At 36.9% G+C, this 19,128-nt stretch overlaps 2 protein-coding genes across 21 annotated transcripts in view; one reads left to right on the top strand and one right to left on the bottom strand.

Annotated features, from left to right (window-relative positions):
- Positions 1-19,128, bottom strand: part of tjp2b (tight junction protein 2b (zona occludens 2)) — a 197,722-nt gene that overhangs the window by 54,436 nt on the left and 124,158 nt on the right. For all 20 annotated transcript variants that reach the window (XR_015496988.1, XR_015496990.1, XR_015496991.1 and 17 more), the window contains 5 exon segments: positions 17,584-17,637; positions 11,371-11,495; positions 9,016-9,118; positions 5,574-6,186; positions 362-465 (listed from right to left, as the gene is read on the bottom strand). Coding sequence is in view for 16 of the 20 variants with exons in the window: in XM_087263115.1 (XP_087119241.1) it covers positions 362-465; positions 5,574-6,186; positions 9,016-9,118; positions 11,371-11,495; positions 17,584-17,637 (999 nt within the window). In the remaining 4 variants the exon portion in view is untranslated.
- nr1h5 (nuclear receptor subfamily 1, group H, member 5) overlaps positions 13,181-19,128 on the top strand; it is a 612,581-nt gene continuing 606,633 nt past the window's right edge. The window contains exon 1 of the mRNA XM_087263440.1: positions 13,181-13,204. The gene's annotated coding sequence lies outside the window, so the exon portion shown is untranslated. The remainder of the gene's footprint in view (positions 13,205-19,128) is intronic.

Raw genomic sequence — 19,128 nt, 5'->3', positions numbered from 1 at the left:
CTCTAATAAAATGTGAATACCCATTATGTGTTTTTGTAAAGTTAATTCAGTTCCATATAACAGTTTTAGTCATTTCTACGTAAAATATTTAGTTGTACTATTTTAGCACTTTAAATAAAACCTATTTTAGTTAGTTGCCAAGGCAACATTTCTTAATTCTTTTTTTTTTAAATGAAAATAAGCATTTGAGTTATACATTTTTCATTTTTATTTAAACTCCAACAAGCTGCAGATATTATCATTATCAACTACTAGTCAAAACGTTTAAATCAGCAAATTTATGATTTGCTAATTGAATTATTTTATATGATATATTTAACATGTGAATGTCACTTTGTTGTGTGAAGAGTCTGATGAATACCTTGAGAATGATATCGCCCTCCTGGAGATTTCCATCTCGGGCAGCAAGTCCAGTGCTGGTCATCTCTTTAATGAAGATCTGGCTGCCCAGGCGGAGGCCGTACTCTACAACAAACCAGAAGCAAACATTACATGTAGCTTTGCGCCGCAATGCTAACAGCAATGAATAATAAACCCAAAGGTATAGTGCACTCAAAAATGAAAATTCTATAATTGTTTACTCTCCTTTAAATTGTTCATATTTTTTTTTTTTTGGAAACTGGTAACCATTGACTCCTATAGTATTTCCTTTTCCTACTATGGACGTCAATTTTACAGGTTTAAAATATCTCTTTTTGTGTTTAACACACACACAAAAAAGTCAAGCGAGACAAAATAATGACAGAATTTAAATTTTGGGTGAACTATCCCTTTAAAGTCTCTCTAAAACAAAAAGACAAGCTTTTTTGAGTGTTAGCATCAATATGTTATGCTGCGTCCCAAATGGCACACTATACACTATGTACTTATGCACTTACACACTCAACAGTATAGTATATGAATGTAGTGTCGTCCCAAATGGCAAATGGCAAAGTTTTTTTTACTAAGCAGAAATTCAAACCGTTTCCCTAATGGCGTTTGATGGTTGCCAAATCAGTGAAATAAACGACCGAATTATGAAATAATACCTGCCGTGAGTATAACCGCATTCACCATCGGGAGGTGCTATAATCACTCTAGTAGGAGAATTTAGCTTTCACCATCCAAAATAAATAAAGTTATCCAACATGAGCGCCCGATAGCTCCGCCCCTTCCGATATGTAAGCAAACCTGCGGTCGTTGAGTGCGTGAAGTGTCCATCATTACACACTTCATTTTACCAGCTGAATGAGTGCATCATCCGGGTAATTAAAGTGCACTTATTATTTTTAGAGTTTTCAGTGTGAACACACTACTTACCCTATTTATACTACAAAATGGCGTAAAATAGTGCATAAGTATGCGATTTGAGACGCAGCTTTAGTCTTAAAGTAATCTTTATGCTAATGTGCTTCAAAACCATGCCAAAATGTGTCTGTAGAACATATGAGCATTTAAAATGATTGATTTTCAGCATCTACATAATATATTTGTATCTGCTGCAGTCACGGTTCAGCAACAAAGTTGTTTGAATATATATGCTGGAATGAGAGTACAGTTCCAAGCCATATCAGCCTAGAAAATAGCAACCCTTTCATTTTTTCTGTTGGTCTTAACACATGATGTAACTACAGAAGAGTCAAGCTTTAAAAAAAATAAAAAATATCTAAATTCTTTGTTAATTTTTGAGTGAGATGCTAATGGTCTAATCTGATTCAATAATCTATGCTAAGCTTAGCTAAAAGTACTCCTGCCACACCCAGAGATCGGCTGAATATTTTTGAAAATGGCCAAAAACTGTTTAACTGTAGGTGGGATGTTAAATTAGCCTATTTTCGAAAAAATTGGAGTGTTCCTGTACCAACCATTATGACCTTGACCCTTTTAAGCACACAGAAATGGTTTCAGCTGTCAGTTTAGTAGCTCTCTGACCAAGTCGAACACCACAAACAATCTAATCGAAGTGAAAATGTGCATCATTGATCTGACAGCCACAATCAGAGCTCTCTCTGAATGCTCAAGAACAGCTAAATCAATCGAATGTAAAGGAAATAAAAAAAAAAAACTGTTTCTCATCCCTAGGCAAGTATCTGATAATGAACAACACGACCTGTTTTGCCTTTCTGGGCTGTAGGTTATGAGGGGCTGGTGAGGAGTTGGGAAGAGATGGGCCGCTTTGTGCAAAATCACAAGACAGCATCTCCTTTGAAATCTCCTGACAGGGCCGTCATAAATAAATCAGATTAAAATATCAACAAAATCCAGTTAGGACAAACGGTTTTAGGGATGTGTGGGGGTTCAAAGAGAACAGACTGAAATAAAGAGGATTTCAAAAGTGCAGAGAGACGCAGCTGCTCTCTTCACACTGCTTTTTTTGTTTTGTTTTTATGTATTTCTAACATCATCTGACCTAATCTCTGCCGCAGGAGTAAAGACTGCACCTGTGAAGCGCTCATATCATGTCATATTTTACACTTCTGAGAATAAACCAATGGAAACGATGTTCTATATTTCACACAGTATAGTGTCAGTGTATAGCCACGTGTAAACATCAGCCAAACACTATGTGCTTTTGAAAAATTCTTCTAAAAGATGGCAACATCAAATAGTTGATGTCTATTTTTAGGCCCTTGATCGCAGAAAGTGATTTGATAATTTAGGACAGAGTAACAAAAACGAAACTATTTAAAAGTCTGGGTTGATATACAGTCACTTAAGCTCACCAAATATGAACTGATTTGATCTGAAATGGAGTAAAGGTTGTGAGAAAGAATTACAACTTAAAATAACTTTATCCTAATCTTTTTTTAATATAGCAAAATGTAGATGTCAATTCCTGTGACATCAACACTGAATTTGCAGCACAATTACTCTATTTTGCAGTGTCACCTAATCCTTTAGAAATCTTTCTAATTTGCTGCTCAAGAAAGAGTTTGTTCATATCAAAGAATTTTTGTGCAAACTGTTTCTTTATAATTTGACAAACAGAACTCTTACATTTGAAAGGGGCTAAGAAAGCAGTTGATGCGATAGAGATGTGTTTGCACAAATTCAGGCGTTTACCAGCATCTTGTTGAGAGATGAGGTGATTAAAATAATAATATCATGAAACAGACTATGTATAAACTATATGTAGACTATGTTTAAATATAACTGCCACTGTGAGGCTGTAGTCTTTGAAATTATGATTGTTTTTTTTATAGCATATTGTCATTACTGTACAGAACAACTGTTATACAGAACATTTCTTCGTTTTCTTTTTGGCTTAGTCCCTTTATTAATCTGGGGTCGCCACAGCGGAATGAACCACCAACTTATCCAGCACATGTTTTACACAGCGGATGCCCTTCCAGCTGCAACCCATCACAGGAAAACTTATACAGAACAATATATAAATGTTTAATTATTGTGACAAAAAAACAGAAGGGAGGCTCTTGGTAGAACCTTTAGATTTTAAGGCAAAAATGTTATTCAGTTATATTAATTTGATTACATTTGAATTATGATTACATTAAAACCCCCTTTAACAGGCTTTCATGGAAAATCTACAGTAAGAACCCCCATGAAAATGAGATGGTTTATCCCAAGGGGCTATCCTATTCAATCAGTTCAAATTCAAGTTTAGGAAGGTTTTGGTTTTACGTTACAACCGATTCACACATTTCAACAAAAAAGTGACTAATATATGACATTTCTTAAATAAAGGCCCTTTAAATTTTACTATTCAACTGTCCAATTCATTTGATATAAAGCTTATTTATATGAGAAAACATGAACTTGCAGCAACTTTATGGAGATGTTTGCTATAAACATTGATCCAACATTGCTTTTTCATTTAGCTATGCCTGTATATTTTAAAATAGTTACTGAAAGTGAGCTATCAAGAACATCTTTACCCTTGACCAGCTCAAGCCAGATCTACTTTAGAGCAAGAAACCACCCGAGTGAAAAAAAAAAACCTTTATGAAAATCAGGAATAAAAGATAAAAGTATGAAAAAAAAAATTAAAGTAGTGCTGCACAATTTATATCGTTTCAGTACTGATATCGCAATCCACAATATTTACATCGCTGGATCTGCAATGTCGAATCATGATATAGTCAATTAGGAGCCACAGTTAAATCAAAATTCAACCATAAAGTTACTAAAACAGTGTATGTTTATGTGTTTTAAGGCCTGTGAATGTGTAAGCCTGTTAAAGCATTCATGCACAAGAAATTGACATATTTGTAATTTTAAGAAAGAATAATTTTATTTATGTGTCTAACGTTGCTTTACTGTATTTATCAATGCATGTGAAGGGTTAATTACATTTTATGCAGAATAGTAGAAGCAGAAAAACTACAAAGTCATCCTATTCTATCTAAAATTATTAATTCTTTGCAAATTGAGCTATTCAACTCATCTGGGTAAATTATACTCAATATCGCAATATGTACTGCAGAAAAGTAAAATACTGCAGTGTCAATATTTTCCCAATATCATGCAGATCTAGAATTAAGCACATTTAAAATGATCATAATGAGACACCTTTATCATTTAAGTCCTCTTCAGTAAAACCAACATCTATTTAGACCCACTTAAACATTTCAGCCTTCATAGCAATATGTTCACTACTGTTTTGTAAATGTTAATTGTGTCAGAACAAAATCAACAAAAAAACTCCTACTGCTGTATGACGATCTTTACACAACTATCAATATTAAAATAAAATAAATACAAAAAAACTCTACATTTGTGATTATTTCATATTTTATTTAAAAGTTTAAATGTCATTCCTCAATGAAAGCCTGTAGTTTCTGCTGACCAACAGATTCATCAAACGTGAACTTCCATATTTCCCATACTTCTTCATATACAGTTGAAGTCAGAATTATTAGCCATCCTGAATTATTAGCTCCCGTGTATATTTTTCCCCAGTTTCGGTTTAACGGAGAGAAGATTTTCAACACATTTTTAAACATAATGGTTCTAATAACTATAAAAATTTCTAATTTTTTATTGATATTTTAATATATATATTAAGATATTAGTATAGAGCTTAAAGTGACATTAAACACTTAACTAGACTTAACCATAAAAAAAATATTGCTCAAGGGGTCTAATAACATTGACCTAAAAATGTTTGTTTTTTTATGTAAAACTGCTTCTATTCTAGCCAAAATAAAACAAATAAGACTTTCTACAGAAGAAAAAATAAATAATAATAATAATAATAATAAATAATATAATAATATCATATTATTAATTTAATAATAATAATAATAATAATAATAATAATAATAATAATAATAATAATAATTATTATTATTATTATTATTATTATTATTATTATTATTATAAATATTTTTGCTCTCTTAAACATGATTTGGAATATATTTGGAAAAAGAAAAAAAATGAAGAGAAGGGCCAATCATTTTGACTTCAACTGTAGCTTCTTAATTTCCTGCTGGTTTTCGGTCGAATTTATGAAGAAAGTTTTAGCAAAACTAGTAAAATAAACTTGATCTAAGGTCTGAATAATCTTCAGTTTGACTGCACCTTTAATCCATTCAAAACATGCTATTAAAGACAATCCAATCCCGCAGTCTCACCTTCATTGGGCCTGTTTTTGACCAGCGTCACATTGACGGGTGGCTCCAGGGGCTCATAGTTAAACCGGTCTCTTCCCCTGTCCCGCTCTCTGCTGGGCGAGGGCGAGTGATCCTGCAACCGGTCCCTGCTGTGACTCCTGATCATCCTGTCCTGCGTGTCATACCTCCGCGTGTCGTAGCCCTGGTCCCGGCTATAGCTTCCAGCAGGGCTTCCTCCACCGCGGCCTCTGCTGTGCTGCCGTTGATATCGAGGCTCCGGACTAGACCCACGCTCCAGCGTCCGGCCCCTGCTGCCGTCCCTCCGGTACCCACTGTCAGTGCTGGGGGATCTATCCGTGCTCCTGCCTCGGCTTCGCTCGCGCCGGGAGTCATAGTCCTGGCTGCGGTAATCCGGATCTAGGTAGTCTATCCGGCTCTTATCGAGGCTGCGGTCACGCTCTCGGTCACGGGGGTAGCCCAGACCGCCGTTTCCCCGAGGGTAATCTGAGTCTGGGTCACTGTGCACACTGCGGCTGTCCTCAGGATAATAACTGGAAATGTTGTAATCACGGCTATCCCCGCTCGGGGACGGCGGGCGCTTGAGGACAGCCACCTTGCGAGGCCTTTTTACGGTCTGTAGGGAGAAAAGGAGTTTTCGTTACATTCAGACAGTCCTTTTCAAGGGCGTAGATGAGCTTTTGACATTGGTGGGGAAATACATTCCAAGAGTGCATGCATTGAACAGTACAAATTCTGTTTCGGGCTTTTAAAAACATGAATAAAGTACTTAATAATATAAAATAAACACTTAATAATACAAATAACAATCACATCCCATGCTTCAAAAGTCCATTTACTCGATTTTACTGCAGTCGGGCTTTGAGGAGGGTATGAATGTAGAGAAATTGGAGAGGTGTGTGATGCAATTTAACTGTTTTATCCCGATTATTGTTTTTCATATTCATGGAGAAAGGGAATTTCGATTAATTGCACAGTCTTGGTTAATAGTATTATGGTGAACTCGTAGCGATCTTGACTTTGTGCATGTGTAGCTTAATAAGGGTTGACGGAGCATTACTTTATTTTAAAGTTGATTAAAGTATTAGTAGGGACATTTCAGTAGTTGGTGGATTTTGGTGAAGGCATGTCTCCTCTGTCCATTCCAATTCTACACCCTTGGTTCTTTTATTATAATATCAGGACTTTAAGACTGACAGCACAGCATTTAAACAGCATGTGAATGCTTTAGACTGTTTTTTCTGAGGAAACCTACAGTAGATCGTTTTGCGATTGAACCTCTATGGCAGAGATCACCAAACTTGTTCCTGGAGGTCCGGTGTCCTGCAGATTTTAGCTCCAACCCTAATCAAACACACCAGAACAAGCTAATCGAGGTCTTACTAGGTATACTTGAAACAACCAGGCGGGTGTGTTGAGGCAAGTTGGAGCTAAACCCTGCAGGGTACCGGACCTCTAGGATGATGATTGGTGATGACTATGATGACTCTGTTTTATAAACAATTTATTGAATCTAATTGAATCTTTCTGCAGTGAGTGTGAGTGGATGTTTTCCAGAGATGGATTGCCGCAGGAAGGGCATCCGCTGTGTAAAAAGGTGCTGGATAAGTTGGTGATTTATTCCGCTGTGGCGATCCCGGATTAATAAAGGGACTAAGCCGACAAGAAAATGAATGAATAAATGGATCTTTCTGCATTGTAGCTTGCTATAGTAATCTGAGTCTGTCAAATAAGAACAGGTTGAGTAGCCTATTAAAGGTGGCAGGCAAGATCATCAGTTTTAGCCAAACTGGTCTAATCGTAATTTACTGTAATTATGTTTTAAAAAAGAGCTTAGGTTATCTTATGCACCCAGGATAACCCATTGTATTCTGTGTTTCAGCTGCTGCCATCAGGACATTGTTTTAGAATTCCTATGTGCAGGACAAACAGAATTATTAATTCTGTTATTATGGTGGCCATTATTTCAATAAATGAGACCAATAGGCAGGGAGATGCATCTAAAAATGATGTACTGTATGTTTTGTGGTAATAATTTAATAATGTACTTTGCCTGTGTTATAGCGCCTTGCTGCAATTTTAGATTCCTTAAACGACATACTTAAGTTGGATCTAAGTCTTTCGGTTGAAATTAAAGCAGTTTTAAATTTTTTTAAAACCATTTAAGGTCAATATTATTAGCCCCTTGCAATATTTTTTTCGATCGTCTCCAGAACAAACCATCAATAGACAATGATTTGCCTAATTACCCTAACTTGCCTAATTACCCTAGTTAAGCATTTAAATGATATACAGGGGGGCTAATAATTCTAACATAACAAGAATAAGCTTATTTAGCTCATACGTATACAGTTTATCTAAAATTTAATATATATAGCAGTAAATACAGAAAATAAATTTAATTTTTAAAAATAATTTAACATATGTGTCATGTATTAGTATGACTATATAAAATATATTTAATTATTACACACTATATTATAACATTACACACGATAATTTTTAATTTAACATTAATTTTTAAGGGCAACATTCAATTTATACATAATATTCATCAATAATCAATGGTTTTTCAGTATCATTTACACTATTGTAGTTTTTTTATATTTTGAATCAGCTTTTTATAATTTGTTTTTAATTTTGTGCTTGGTTATTTTAATGAGTATTTTAAGTAAAATGTGCTAAAGCTTTATTTTTATTTCAGTTTTAGTAGTTTTAGTAACTTTCTAACTAGTAAATTTAGTAGTAATACAAAATAAATATTCAGTTGGCAATTTCAGTTAGTTGTTTAAGCAAAAATTTAAAAAATAGTTGTCATTTTTCAATATTTTTATTTGCTTTAATCCATTTAATCTACATTTTATTCATGCATTCATTCATTTTCCTTTGGCTTAGTCCCTTTATTCATCAGGGGTCACCAGAGAGGAATGAACCGGCAACTTATCAAGCATATGTTTTACACAGCGAATGCCCTTCCAGCTGCAACCCTAGTACTGGGAAACATCAATAAACACTCATTCACACACATACACTATGGCAAATTTACATTATTCAATTCACCTGTAGCACATGTCTTTAGACAGTGGGGGAAACCGGAGCACCCGGAGGAAACCCAGGCCAACACAGGGAGAACATGCAACTCTACTCAGAAATGAAAAAAACTGACCCAGCCTGTTTCAAACCAGCAGCAACCTTCTTGCTGTGAGGCGACAGTGCTAACCACTGAGCCACCGTGTTGCCCATCTACATACTATTTCAATTTTAGTTCAACTAATAAAACATTTACTTGAAATCTGCACATCTGACATGAATGGATTGACTTAAAAATAGCCTTAAAGAAATTCCCTGCAGGCAAACACAGACACCGCTAACCCATTCTAATATCCAAAGTAGGTAAACTTGTTCTAAAAGGCCTCTCATAAAGGTCAACTTGACAAATACTCACTATTTTGGCCACTTTCCCACATTTCCGAAGTGACTGCACAGCGAAAGAATGAGGCACATTATTCATGGCGATGGTGTTGACCTGTATCACACGGTCGTTCTCACTGTTCACAAAAAAACACAAAATAAAATGTAAACTTAAAACAAAGTTATACATGTTATGTTTATTATTAGCACTTTACAATTCTAAATCATGTTAAAGTCAGTCACACGAGAACATTATTTCTTAGAAAATGAAAATGAATATGATTTGAAATATAAATATGAAATATCAATATGAAAACGATAGAAAATGAAAGAAATGTGCTCACCATTTACTTTACACCATTTCAAAGCTTTGTTGTGTCTTTCGTTTTAACATGAGATATGATATTTTAACTCTGTGTTATGCCAGTTTTTTTTTCCTTCTATGGATGTCAATGACGTTTGATGTCCTTCAGGGGGGATCAAGTGTTAAGTAGGGGGGTCTGACCCCCCCCAAACTCCCCTGTAATGTGCACCCTGCCTTTAAGGACAACAAAATAAGGCGCAAGAATTGAACTTTTTTAGCATAACAAAAAGACATGTCAACAAATCTTTTCATGCTACTTTAACTTAATTAAAGGGCACCTATGGTGAAAAATCTACTTTTTTAAGTTGTCTGGACAGACGTGTGTAAGTATAGTGTATATATTGGGGTAATATAAAACACAACCAGTCCTTTTTTTTCAATTGAACAACATAAAAACGGTGGACCAATTGGAGCGGTTTTCAGACCGACCGCAACTTAACGTAGGAGTGCGGTCCCCCCGCCCACCAATATTGATTGACAGGTGCGTGTCACCATATCCTCAGTTTGCCGTTTCACGTCTGCCATTTTCAGCGTGCGAGTAAAGCGATGTGACTAGAGGAACACCCTTGCTCTATTTTTAGATGCAAGGCTCATTGGGCTCAACACAAGATCAGCATTCGGTAGGTTTGCAAACGTGTACTTTTCATTGAGTCTACCTTAAACTTAGCTGTTTGCATTTCTCGAGGTAACAGAAGCTCCCTGTGAGTGTGATCTTAACTAGGTGCAGCTGTAAAGTGCGAGCGCCTTTGCCTCACGTGAGTGTCGCTTTGTTGCTGTGTGTGCGCGCAAATGAGAGAGAGACCTTTGTGCTGCTGTCTGTGTGTGTGTGTGTCTGTGTGAGAGAGAGAAAGAGAGAGAGAGAGAGAGGGAGGTGGGTGGTTTTCAGTTTTGTTCTCCCACCGCTCGTTAGCGGGAATGGGCGCGGCGGGTAGAAAACGGCGCGAGTCGGGTAGCGGGACAACAAATGCTGAATATAAGTGGGAGCGGTCTGATTTGGGCTAGAACATGGCGGGATTCAATATTTAGTCCCGCGCAGATCTCTCCCACAGAGTGCCACCTGAACATGCGTATGTCCGTATCTGGTGTGCTGTGTCGCGGCTCTAAGCGGGTCATCCGGTGCCTCAGTCAAAGTTAATTCAGTGTGCGTGGTTATTAGTCTGTGTATAAGCTCAGCACTTTAAAATAGCACACAGTTGGCTGAGAAACTATACAAAGACACAAATGATTGTAAAACTCTCTGCTTGGTCTGTGGCCGAGGCGTACATATACGGCTGAATGCTGCTCCTCTCATGCAGCGTCTCTGTCTGCCTGTTTGTTGCCACACACAGAGCGGGCGAGCTCTTGGTTCCGCCTCCTTGATACGTTTGGCGGGAATTTGAAACTAATTTTCATGTGAAGCGACACGCCCCTAAAACAGCAAACTGTGTACACACCCTCAAAATAACACTTTTAAACACATTATAATAAAAACATCTGAACTGTGTGTTGAACTGAACCTAAACTGGCACACTCAGAAGAACCTTAATAGTAATATTAAATCATAAAAAGGGGGAAAACTATGTGCCCTTTAAACAAGTGAATCAGGTTTCAAGTAATTAGTTTGTACGTAGCTATACAAAGTTTAACAAAATATGTTGTGTCAGTTTGACCGATTTAAGTAGAGATGACTAGAAAAGTTCATTTGATTTAACTCAAAAAATTATGGAAGGAAGATTTTTTTTACAGTGTATGCATCTGCATGTTCAAATATTACTGTTTAGTATGTTGGCTTGATTAAATTAACAGAACGCACACAGTTTGTCAAGATACAACCTAATTACCACAACTAACATCACAACAACATGAACTAATAAAGCATGCAGGACATTTATTAGGCCAGTAAAGCAGTCCACTTTGATTTACGGCCATATTAAAAGAGAACTAAGTGGAAAGTAAATACGCATAAACCTGCTTATGCTGCTGCAAAATAACAGTTTACCAAAACGCTAAAAACACGTAAGCATTAATAAGGCAAGTGAAGCGTACAAGAGCAGTCCATCGGCCGGTCCTCCTGGCAGCACGTCTGACACGATGATGGACGTCTCCCCGCTCTCCACGTTTGGATTGTCCCGGCCGCCGGACACAGCAATTCCAAAGCCCATCTTAGCGTCCTGCGAGAGAAAGACACAGAGAAAAACACTTTGAGTGTGAAAGTATCCGCAAATGTATTTCTGCAGTCATGCATCACAGCCCGCGGCGGTGCAGTTTTAATATCGTTTCATGGAGACGTGCAAACAGCTAGAGGTGTTACACGATCACGTCGCTGCACTCAGATGATGAATCTTGCATAGACGTTGACCGCGTGGCAATTTTGCAGAAAGCCAAAGCTAATGGAGACAAGGTTCCAGCCCATTGCCTGGTTAAATAACAACCTGCTGTACCTGCCTCAGAGGAGCGCTGGATAAATGGAGTTTAATGAGTGGGTATCGCTGTCTTGATGCAATCTGCCGCAAATATATTCAGGGCCAATTAGAGCAGGAGATAAAACTGACAACAGCGAGTGAAACTGGGATTTCTCTCTCTCTCTCTCTCTCTCTCTCTCTCTCTCTCTCTCGCTCTTATCTTGGAGTGGCTTATCTGAACCAAATTAAAGCAAGGGGAACGTGAACACTTCAGATGTATGTGAATAGTATAATATAACATATTTATGTGGAAGTCAAAAAAAGTTTGGAATAGGTTTCTGATGGACCGTTTTCTCATTTCCGGGTTTTCTCAGTAGAGGAAGTCATCATAGTTGGGTAAACATAGAGCGCAGAGAATCGGAGGGTAGACATGGGCCAGTATAAGATTCTGACGGTATGATAACCTTGAATAATAATATCACGGTATTAACTGCTCTAAAATATATTTTATTTAAATTTCTTGGTAAGATAACTTTTCCTCCTTGAACACAATGGGCTCTATTTTGACGGTCCATGCGCAGAGCGCAAAACGCAGGTCGCAAACGCTTTCAGGGCGTGTCAGGACGCGTTTTTGCTAATTTAAGGACGGGAAATCTGCCTTGTGCTTCGGCGCATGGTCTAAAAGGGTTGAGTTTATTTTCTTAATGAGTTATAGGTGTGTTTTGAGAATAAACCAATTAGAGTCTCATCTCCCATTACCTTTAAGAGTCAGCTGTGTCGTGCCATAAGCGCATTCGCTATTTACAGGACGCAAAGTAAGTCTAAGTGGAAAAATTGAGCATTTCACAAGCAAACAGTTAACAGTTAACAGTTTTTTAACAGAAAACTGTTGAACAGAGCATCCACTGCATGAGAATGAGAGATAATGGATCACTTTCACTTTCGCTCTTGGATAGGGAAACCTTTACGCACAGACATTAATTAGCCTATAAATAAATACTTTTGTTTGTTAAGCGCAAATATTCCTTTCAAAACTATTTCTAAATTAAGTTCTAATTTCCAGCAAACGAATAAATGAATAATAATAGCAAAATGTGCTCAAAAACCTGAGTTATATCCTAAAACACATGCTGTGCCCCATATGGTCTAAAACCTGCAGGTGGGCAAATCTAAGCTTGTTTTTAATAAAACAAATATAAATATGGATATAATAAATAATACTGCTAATAATAATAACATTATACAAAAGCAAATTGTTAAGAATGAACTGAAAAAGCCTCCCGAGATGAAGAAGACATAAAAGCAGTGATTTTTCATATTTATGTAGGCTAGAAAATAACATGTTTTGTAATATTTTAATCCTTTATATTTATTTTCTATATCTATTCTTATTATATCCTATATATATCCTTAATATTTAATTTTTTTCATATGTAAAGATATTTGCCTATTGCTCTCTTGTGTGTATTAAGCAGTGCGTAAGCGAGGCGCAACTCTGAGCCGGAGTTTAGACCGGGTTAGTTTTGGTCTAATGAAAAATCTTTTATAGATTCTCAAAATAGCAACGCGCCAGCGGTCCGCCTCAGAACGCCTTCCTTTTTAGACCAGAACACCTATGGGCGCACAAATGAGTGCTAATGCATTTGCTATTTAAACAGCGTAGCGCAACGCCTCAAAACGACTCTTGCGCCAAGCTGAAACTACCAAAAGACTACTGCGCCGCTCCTTGTGCCACACTGCGCCGGGTGTATGATAGGGCCCAATATATTTCATTTTTAGAAACATTTTAAATATTTTGAACAGTAAACATGTCAGGCTAAATAATTCAAATGAATCATTGACTTCTGCTGTATTCATTAGTTTCAAAAACACAGATTTTATTACAATTTACAACAGCATGTTTGGGTATCTTTTCTGCCGTTAAAAAAAAAATAATAATAAAATAACTAGTCAAAGCGACTAGTCAAAGTTGACTCAACTTTGTTAACATAAAAGTTAACTTCCAAAAATCTAAAGTCGTTCAACCCCTAACATACAGTATATAACTGTATCATACAGAACATCTTTAAGACACAGAAGACACAAAATCGATTGTGAATGATTCGAAACTCTCAGAATCGATGCAGAACAGGTTTCTCACTTTTTTTTTGCAACAGCAACAAAAAGGAAATATTGTATTCAAATCCTTTATTTACAAAATTATCAGCTTTTTCCTAAATGTTTCCGTGTATCTCTTAAGATTTTTTTAAATAAGACTTGAAGTGCTGAAAACATAAGATGAGATGGACTAGGCAGGAACCAAAAGCTTCTATTATGCTGTGTTTAACTGTAAATAACAGTAGCGATACAGATCAAGATACGCTATATAAACTCACACTAATTCCAAGTATCCCATTTTGTTTAACTTTCCAAAGCCTACATCTTCTCTTTTATGTAGCAGTGATAAGACAAGATTACTCATATCTGAACTAGGCGATCTGACATGTGGAAGTGCTGAGATGTTTGCTCAGGATGAGTCTGATGTGGATAGAGATGGTGCTGATAGAGTCGCTGTGTGTTTGGATGGTGTGTGCAAACCCTTGCTATCTGTCACGCGGGAGATAAAAGATGCACATCCTGTTGTGCTTGATGTTGGAAGAAAAAAGAATGGCAGGAAAGAAGAGAGGAGAGAAGAGGATGGGTAACTCGATATGATACGTTGAAGAAGGCAAATGATTTATGGACATAAGATGTTGGTGAAAATGATATTGTTTACATGCAGATTATCATATGAAAAAATACAGAAGATCACAATAAATTGGGTTTACTAGGTCAGGGTATATACAGAACTTCTTAAGTTGAATTTAATACCTTTTACTGCCTTTTTTAATACCTTCAAAAAATATTATACAGCAAGACTGCAACTGTAGTGGCATAAATGAAATATCTTTCCAAATGGAATAACATATTGCAGGTAACATATACATTTAAGTAAAGCAGAGGGATTAATCATTTATTCATTCATTTATTTTCTTGTCGGCTTAGTCCCTTTAATAAGGGATGCCCTTCCAGCCGCAACCCATCTCTGGGGATAGAGGGAATCAAGATGATCCACTGAGCCTGGAACGGCGCAGCACGATTACAAACTGTTCTCGGCCCACAATTCTCGGCCCGGTTAGACAACCGTGCTTAACTGTGCCGATAGTGTTGACCTTGCGTCTCTGTTGCCAAGCTACCACCAGTGTTGCCAGATATAGCTGTCTAAAACCCACCCAAATACACAAAAAAGCCCCAAAATTTTGCTTAATATTTTATTTATTTTTTATTGATTTAAATTGAAATGAATCTAGTTGCTTTAACTGTCATAATTGTTAACCACACAGCAACCAAAACCAGCAGTCACAAAACCACAACCGAACCGGATCACATCGAAACACTGCCCTACTCTCGCCCACACACTGCACTACCTAATAGAGCAGTGGTTCTCAAACTGTGGTACGTGTACCACTAGTGGTACGCAGGCTTCCTTCTAGTGGTACGCGGAGGAATAAAATATGTCATGTATATGCTACATATTTCAAAATTTAGCAAAAATTATGTATATAATATGCCATATATGACATATAGCCTGTATTTCTAAGGTAATCTGCCACATTTTTTTAACTGTGCAGAGTTGTAGCTGCTTTACTGGGCCTATACGCTACTTTATTTCAATACTGCTCATTTTGGTGGTACTTGGGGAGACAATTTTTTTCTGGGGTGGTACTTAATGAAAAAAATTTCGAGAACCACTGTAATAGAGTATTCCCTCAGAGAATGATCACACAAACATGCTTATCTGGCTTTCAATGATGGAGGAACGGTCGTTTGAGTGCACAGAAGAGCAGAAAGTGTACAGAACATGGTTAGTCTACGTTTATTCATTCATTCATTCATTTTCTTGTCGGCTTAGTCACTTTATTAATCCGGGGTCGCCACAGCGGAATGAACCGCCAACTTATCCAGCAAGTTTTTACGCAGCGGATGCCCTTCCAGCCGCAACCCATCTCTGGGAAACATCCACACACACATTCACCCACACACTCATACACTACGGACAATTTAGCCGACCCAATTCACCTGTAACGCATGTCTTTGGACTGTGGGGGAAACGGGAGAACATGCAAACTCCACACAGAAACCCCAACTGAGCCGAGGTTCGAACCAGCGACCCAGCGACCTTCTTGCTGTGAGGCAACAGCACTACCTACTGCACCACTGCCTCGCCTATGTTGTTTATTTTATTTCGAAATAATGCTTTGAATAAAACAAATGTGACAGTTAAGACAGTTTGTAACAAACAAATAAATAAATCCTATTCATCAATAAATCATTAGAAAAATTTTTTTAAATACTGGGCAGCATAACCATTTTTACCATTGACAATAATATTAGCTAATACTTCTCGAGCAACTAAATCAGCATATTAAAACAAGAGTAACAATACTAAAAATTCAGCTTTGCCACAACAGGAATAAATGCCATTTTAAGATATTTAATTATAAATTTTCCTTTAGCTTAATCCCTTATTTATAAGGGTTACACAGCGGATGCCCTTCCACCCAGTACTTGGAAACAGCCATACACATTCCCATTCACACACTCATACACTATGTCCAATTTAGTTAATCCAATTCACCTATAGCGCATGTCTTTGGACTGTGGGGGAAACCAGAGCACCTGAAGGAAACCCACGCGAACACGAGCAAACTCCACACAGAAATGCCAACTGGCCCAACCGTGACTCAAACCAGCGATGTTCTTGCTGTGAGGCGACAGTGCTAACCACTAAGCCACCGTGCTGCCTATTTTAAGGTATACTTTAATAAAAAAGACTGCAATAATATTCTACTTTATCATACAATTTTTAAATACATTAATTACACAACTGCTAGACTGCCATTAAGAATGCCAAGCAAAACATGTGCAAGCCCAGTGAGCGTAAAATAAAAGCACCAGTCTAAACAAGAAGCGTTTTCTTCTAAAACGCCATTTTAAAAACAAAAAGTGCACTATTTTAAATGACACCTTAAACTCCTGTAGGCTCAAACACCAAATAAAGGCACATAGAAAACCAGCTGTTAGATGGTGTGTCATGTGAGTATTACAGTTCCCTTTTTATGATGAGAAAGATATCATGTGTACGAGTATCACAACACAGTCTGGTGTCACACCCTTGGGTGGGAACAGCTTAAAATTTAGGATGTTATCATGTGTACATTCCTGGAAGAAAACGCAGGAGCTACTATCAAGGGGTATGAGGGAGTTGAGAAACAGTGTTATATACTGAATAAATCCCTTAGGAGTGGCTTTGTGTGTCTTGCAACATTATATGTATCTTTTTCAAACTTAAACTCAAGCACTCCACATTTAAACAAAGCTGAAAGTGTAAAAAGCTTAAAAATTCTCTTTAAGGCAAACCATTTCACTTGGCGGCTATCTTTGAATTGCCTGTATGCTCGGGCATTCTGTTTGAAATGGGAAACATCAAATTCTCCATAATTGCTTGCCAAGCTTACGATTACATTTCATATTAGGAATCACCTATAAAATTAAACAACTCTTTAGTTTCAGCCTTCAAGTCACGTCTGGTCCGAGTCACTCCACCAGAGAATCGTTGGCCTATAGCGATCGCCAATTGACTCCTGTACTATAAGGCGGGACTTCATTCGCCATATTGAATGTTACACTTTTCCCCACTAAAAACCACACGAGTGACATGTCTTGTGTATTCTATAGTCTTTGACTGTACCTCTTTAAATCTCTTGTGGTTGAGCTAACATGTGGGTTAGTTTGAAGTAAGGTAAGGTAAAAAAATTAATAATAAAAAAAGTCTTACCCGCTGTAGAGTCACAGTGTACTGCTCCCAAACCGTCTCCTCCATTCCTGAGCTCTGCGTGGAAAAGAGAAAGAAAGCAGCATTAATCACCAGTCAGGCTTTGCTAATCCAGTTTGCTATACGGCATGACATGTAGGCTTAGACAAACTGATCCTAAATGAAGTGTTCCATTTCATAATAACATGGATGCACATTTAAATTAAAGGAACAATCCCAGTCAAGTACAACTTGATGACAACATCTGCGGCAATTACATTAAAACATGCATAATTAGCACTTCATCCAATTAGAATGATAGCCACAACACTTTGTTTCAATTCACAGTTTTTTGAAAGTCGTGATGCTAGGTGTTTTCTTTTACTAAAACATACCACTGACTCTATCCATACATTTTAAAGGTGAAGCATGCCTTTTTAAAATGACAAAATACTCCAGATTCATGTAATTATCATCAAAATATTGCTGTTTAATTCAGAATCCAGACCAGATTGTTCCAAAAAATGAGAATAAATAACATACACAGTACAGTAGGGATGTCCTGTTCAGGTTTTTACTGAGTCTGAGTCATTTGACTTTAAGTATCTACCGATACCGAAACCCAATCCAATACTACTATAATACATAAAAGCGAAGAAACAGATCCAGGATGTTCGTTATTTTTTATTTAATTCACTTTTATTTTTAAACATTCAACAACTCTGTTAACAAACAGAGCAGTTTTGTGAGGTAGCTTGAACAATCAAGTAATTAATAACATCAATTCTTCACTTTTGTACTTAAGTGCAACAGTAAATATATTTAAAAAAATCGAATATAAAAACAAACAGCACCTCAACTAAAGTAAGTAACTTAAAATTACCCACAGGTATGTAACAAAAAGTTAAAGTGCCATAGTGTTTGCAAAGCCAGTAATACGCTTTTAAAAAATGCACTCCTAACTCTTACTGTCATCACAGTAGCAAGTTTTACAAAAGGAAATGTTTTTCTTAATGAAAACTAACATATCTACCTTGTCAGGTTTGAGATGTTAGTGTTCTGTTCTCATTAAAAGTGTTTGCAAAGACACTAAAAAGTCTCTTAGGCCACGTTTACTCTAATACGCTTTAGTTTTGAAATGCAAGTTTTGCTACTGTTACGCCATCCGTCCACACTACCCCAGATTTTTTAAGAGCCAAAAACAGAGCTCTTTGAAAACGGTGAAGAGGCCATTTTTATTTTAAAACACTGCTGGGTGTTAGTGTGGATGGGGGGAAAACTGAGGGATCTAAAAACGAATCTGATTGGGGCTTTTTCCTCAATAGTAAGTAGCCTACACAAAGAACTGCCTATTTTGATTTTGATACCAGCAACTTAACAAGACACCAAAAATGTTGAGGCGTCATGTAGCTACATATTTATATGAGTGTCATCTTCACTGTTTGCATATTAATAACAAAATGGAGCCTCGCATCACTGCCTCCTTTCATTTTCATTGAAAATATAAAACATATCCTCTCTTTTGCTAAATATAAGTTTTAATTATCAATAATGGCCATTATAAAAGTA

The sequence above is a fragment of the Danio rerio genome, chromosome 8 (assembly GCF_052040795.2).
Source record: "Danio rerio strain M-AB ecotype USA chromosome 8, GRCz13ab, whole genome shotgun sequence".
In the NCBI taxonomy this organism is placed as follows: Eukaryota; Metazoa; Chordata; class Actinopteri; order Cypriniformes; family Danionidae; genus Danio; species Danio rerio.
Note: the sequence above shows the minus strand (reverse complement) of the source record. Positions and strands in the feature narration are given on the sequence as shown.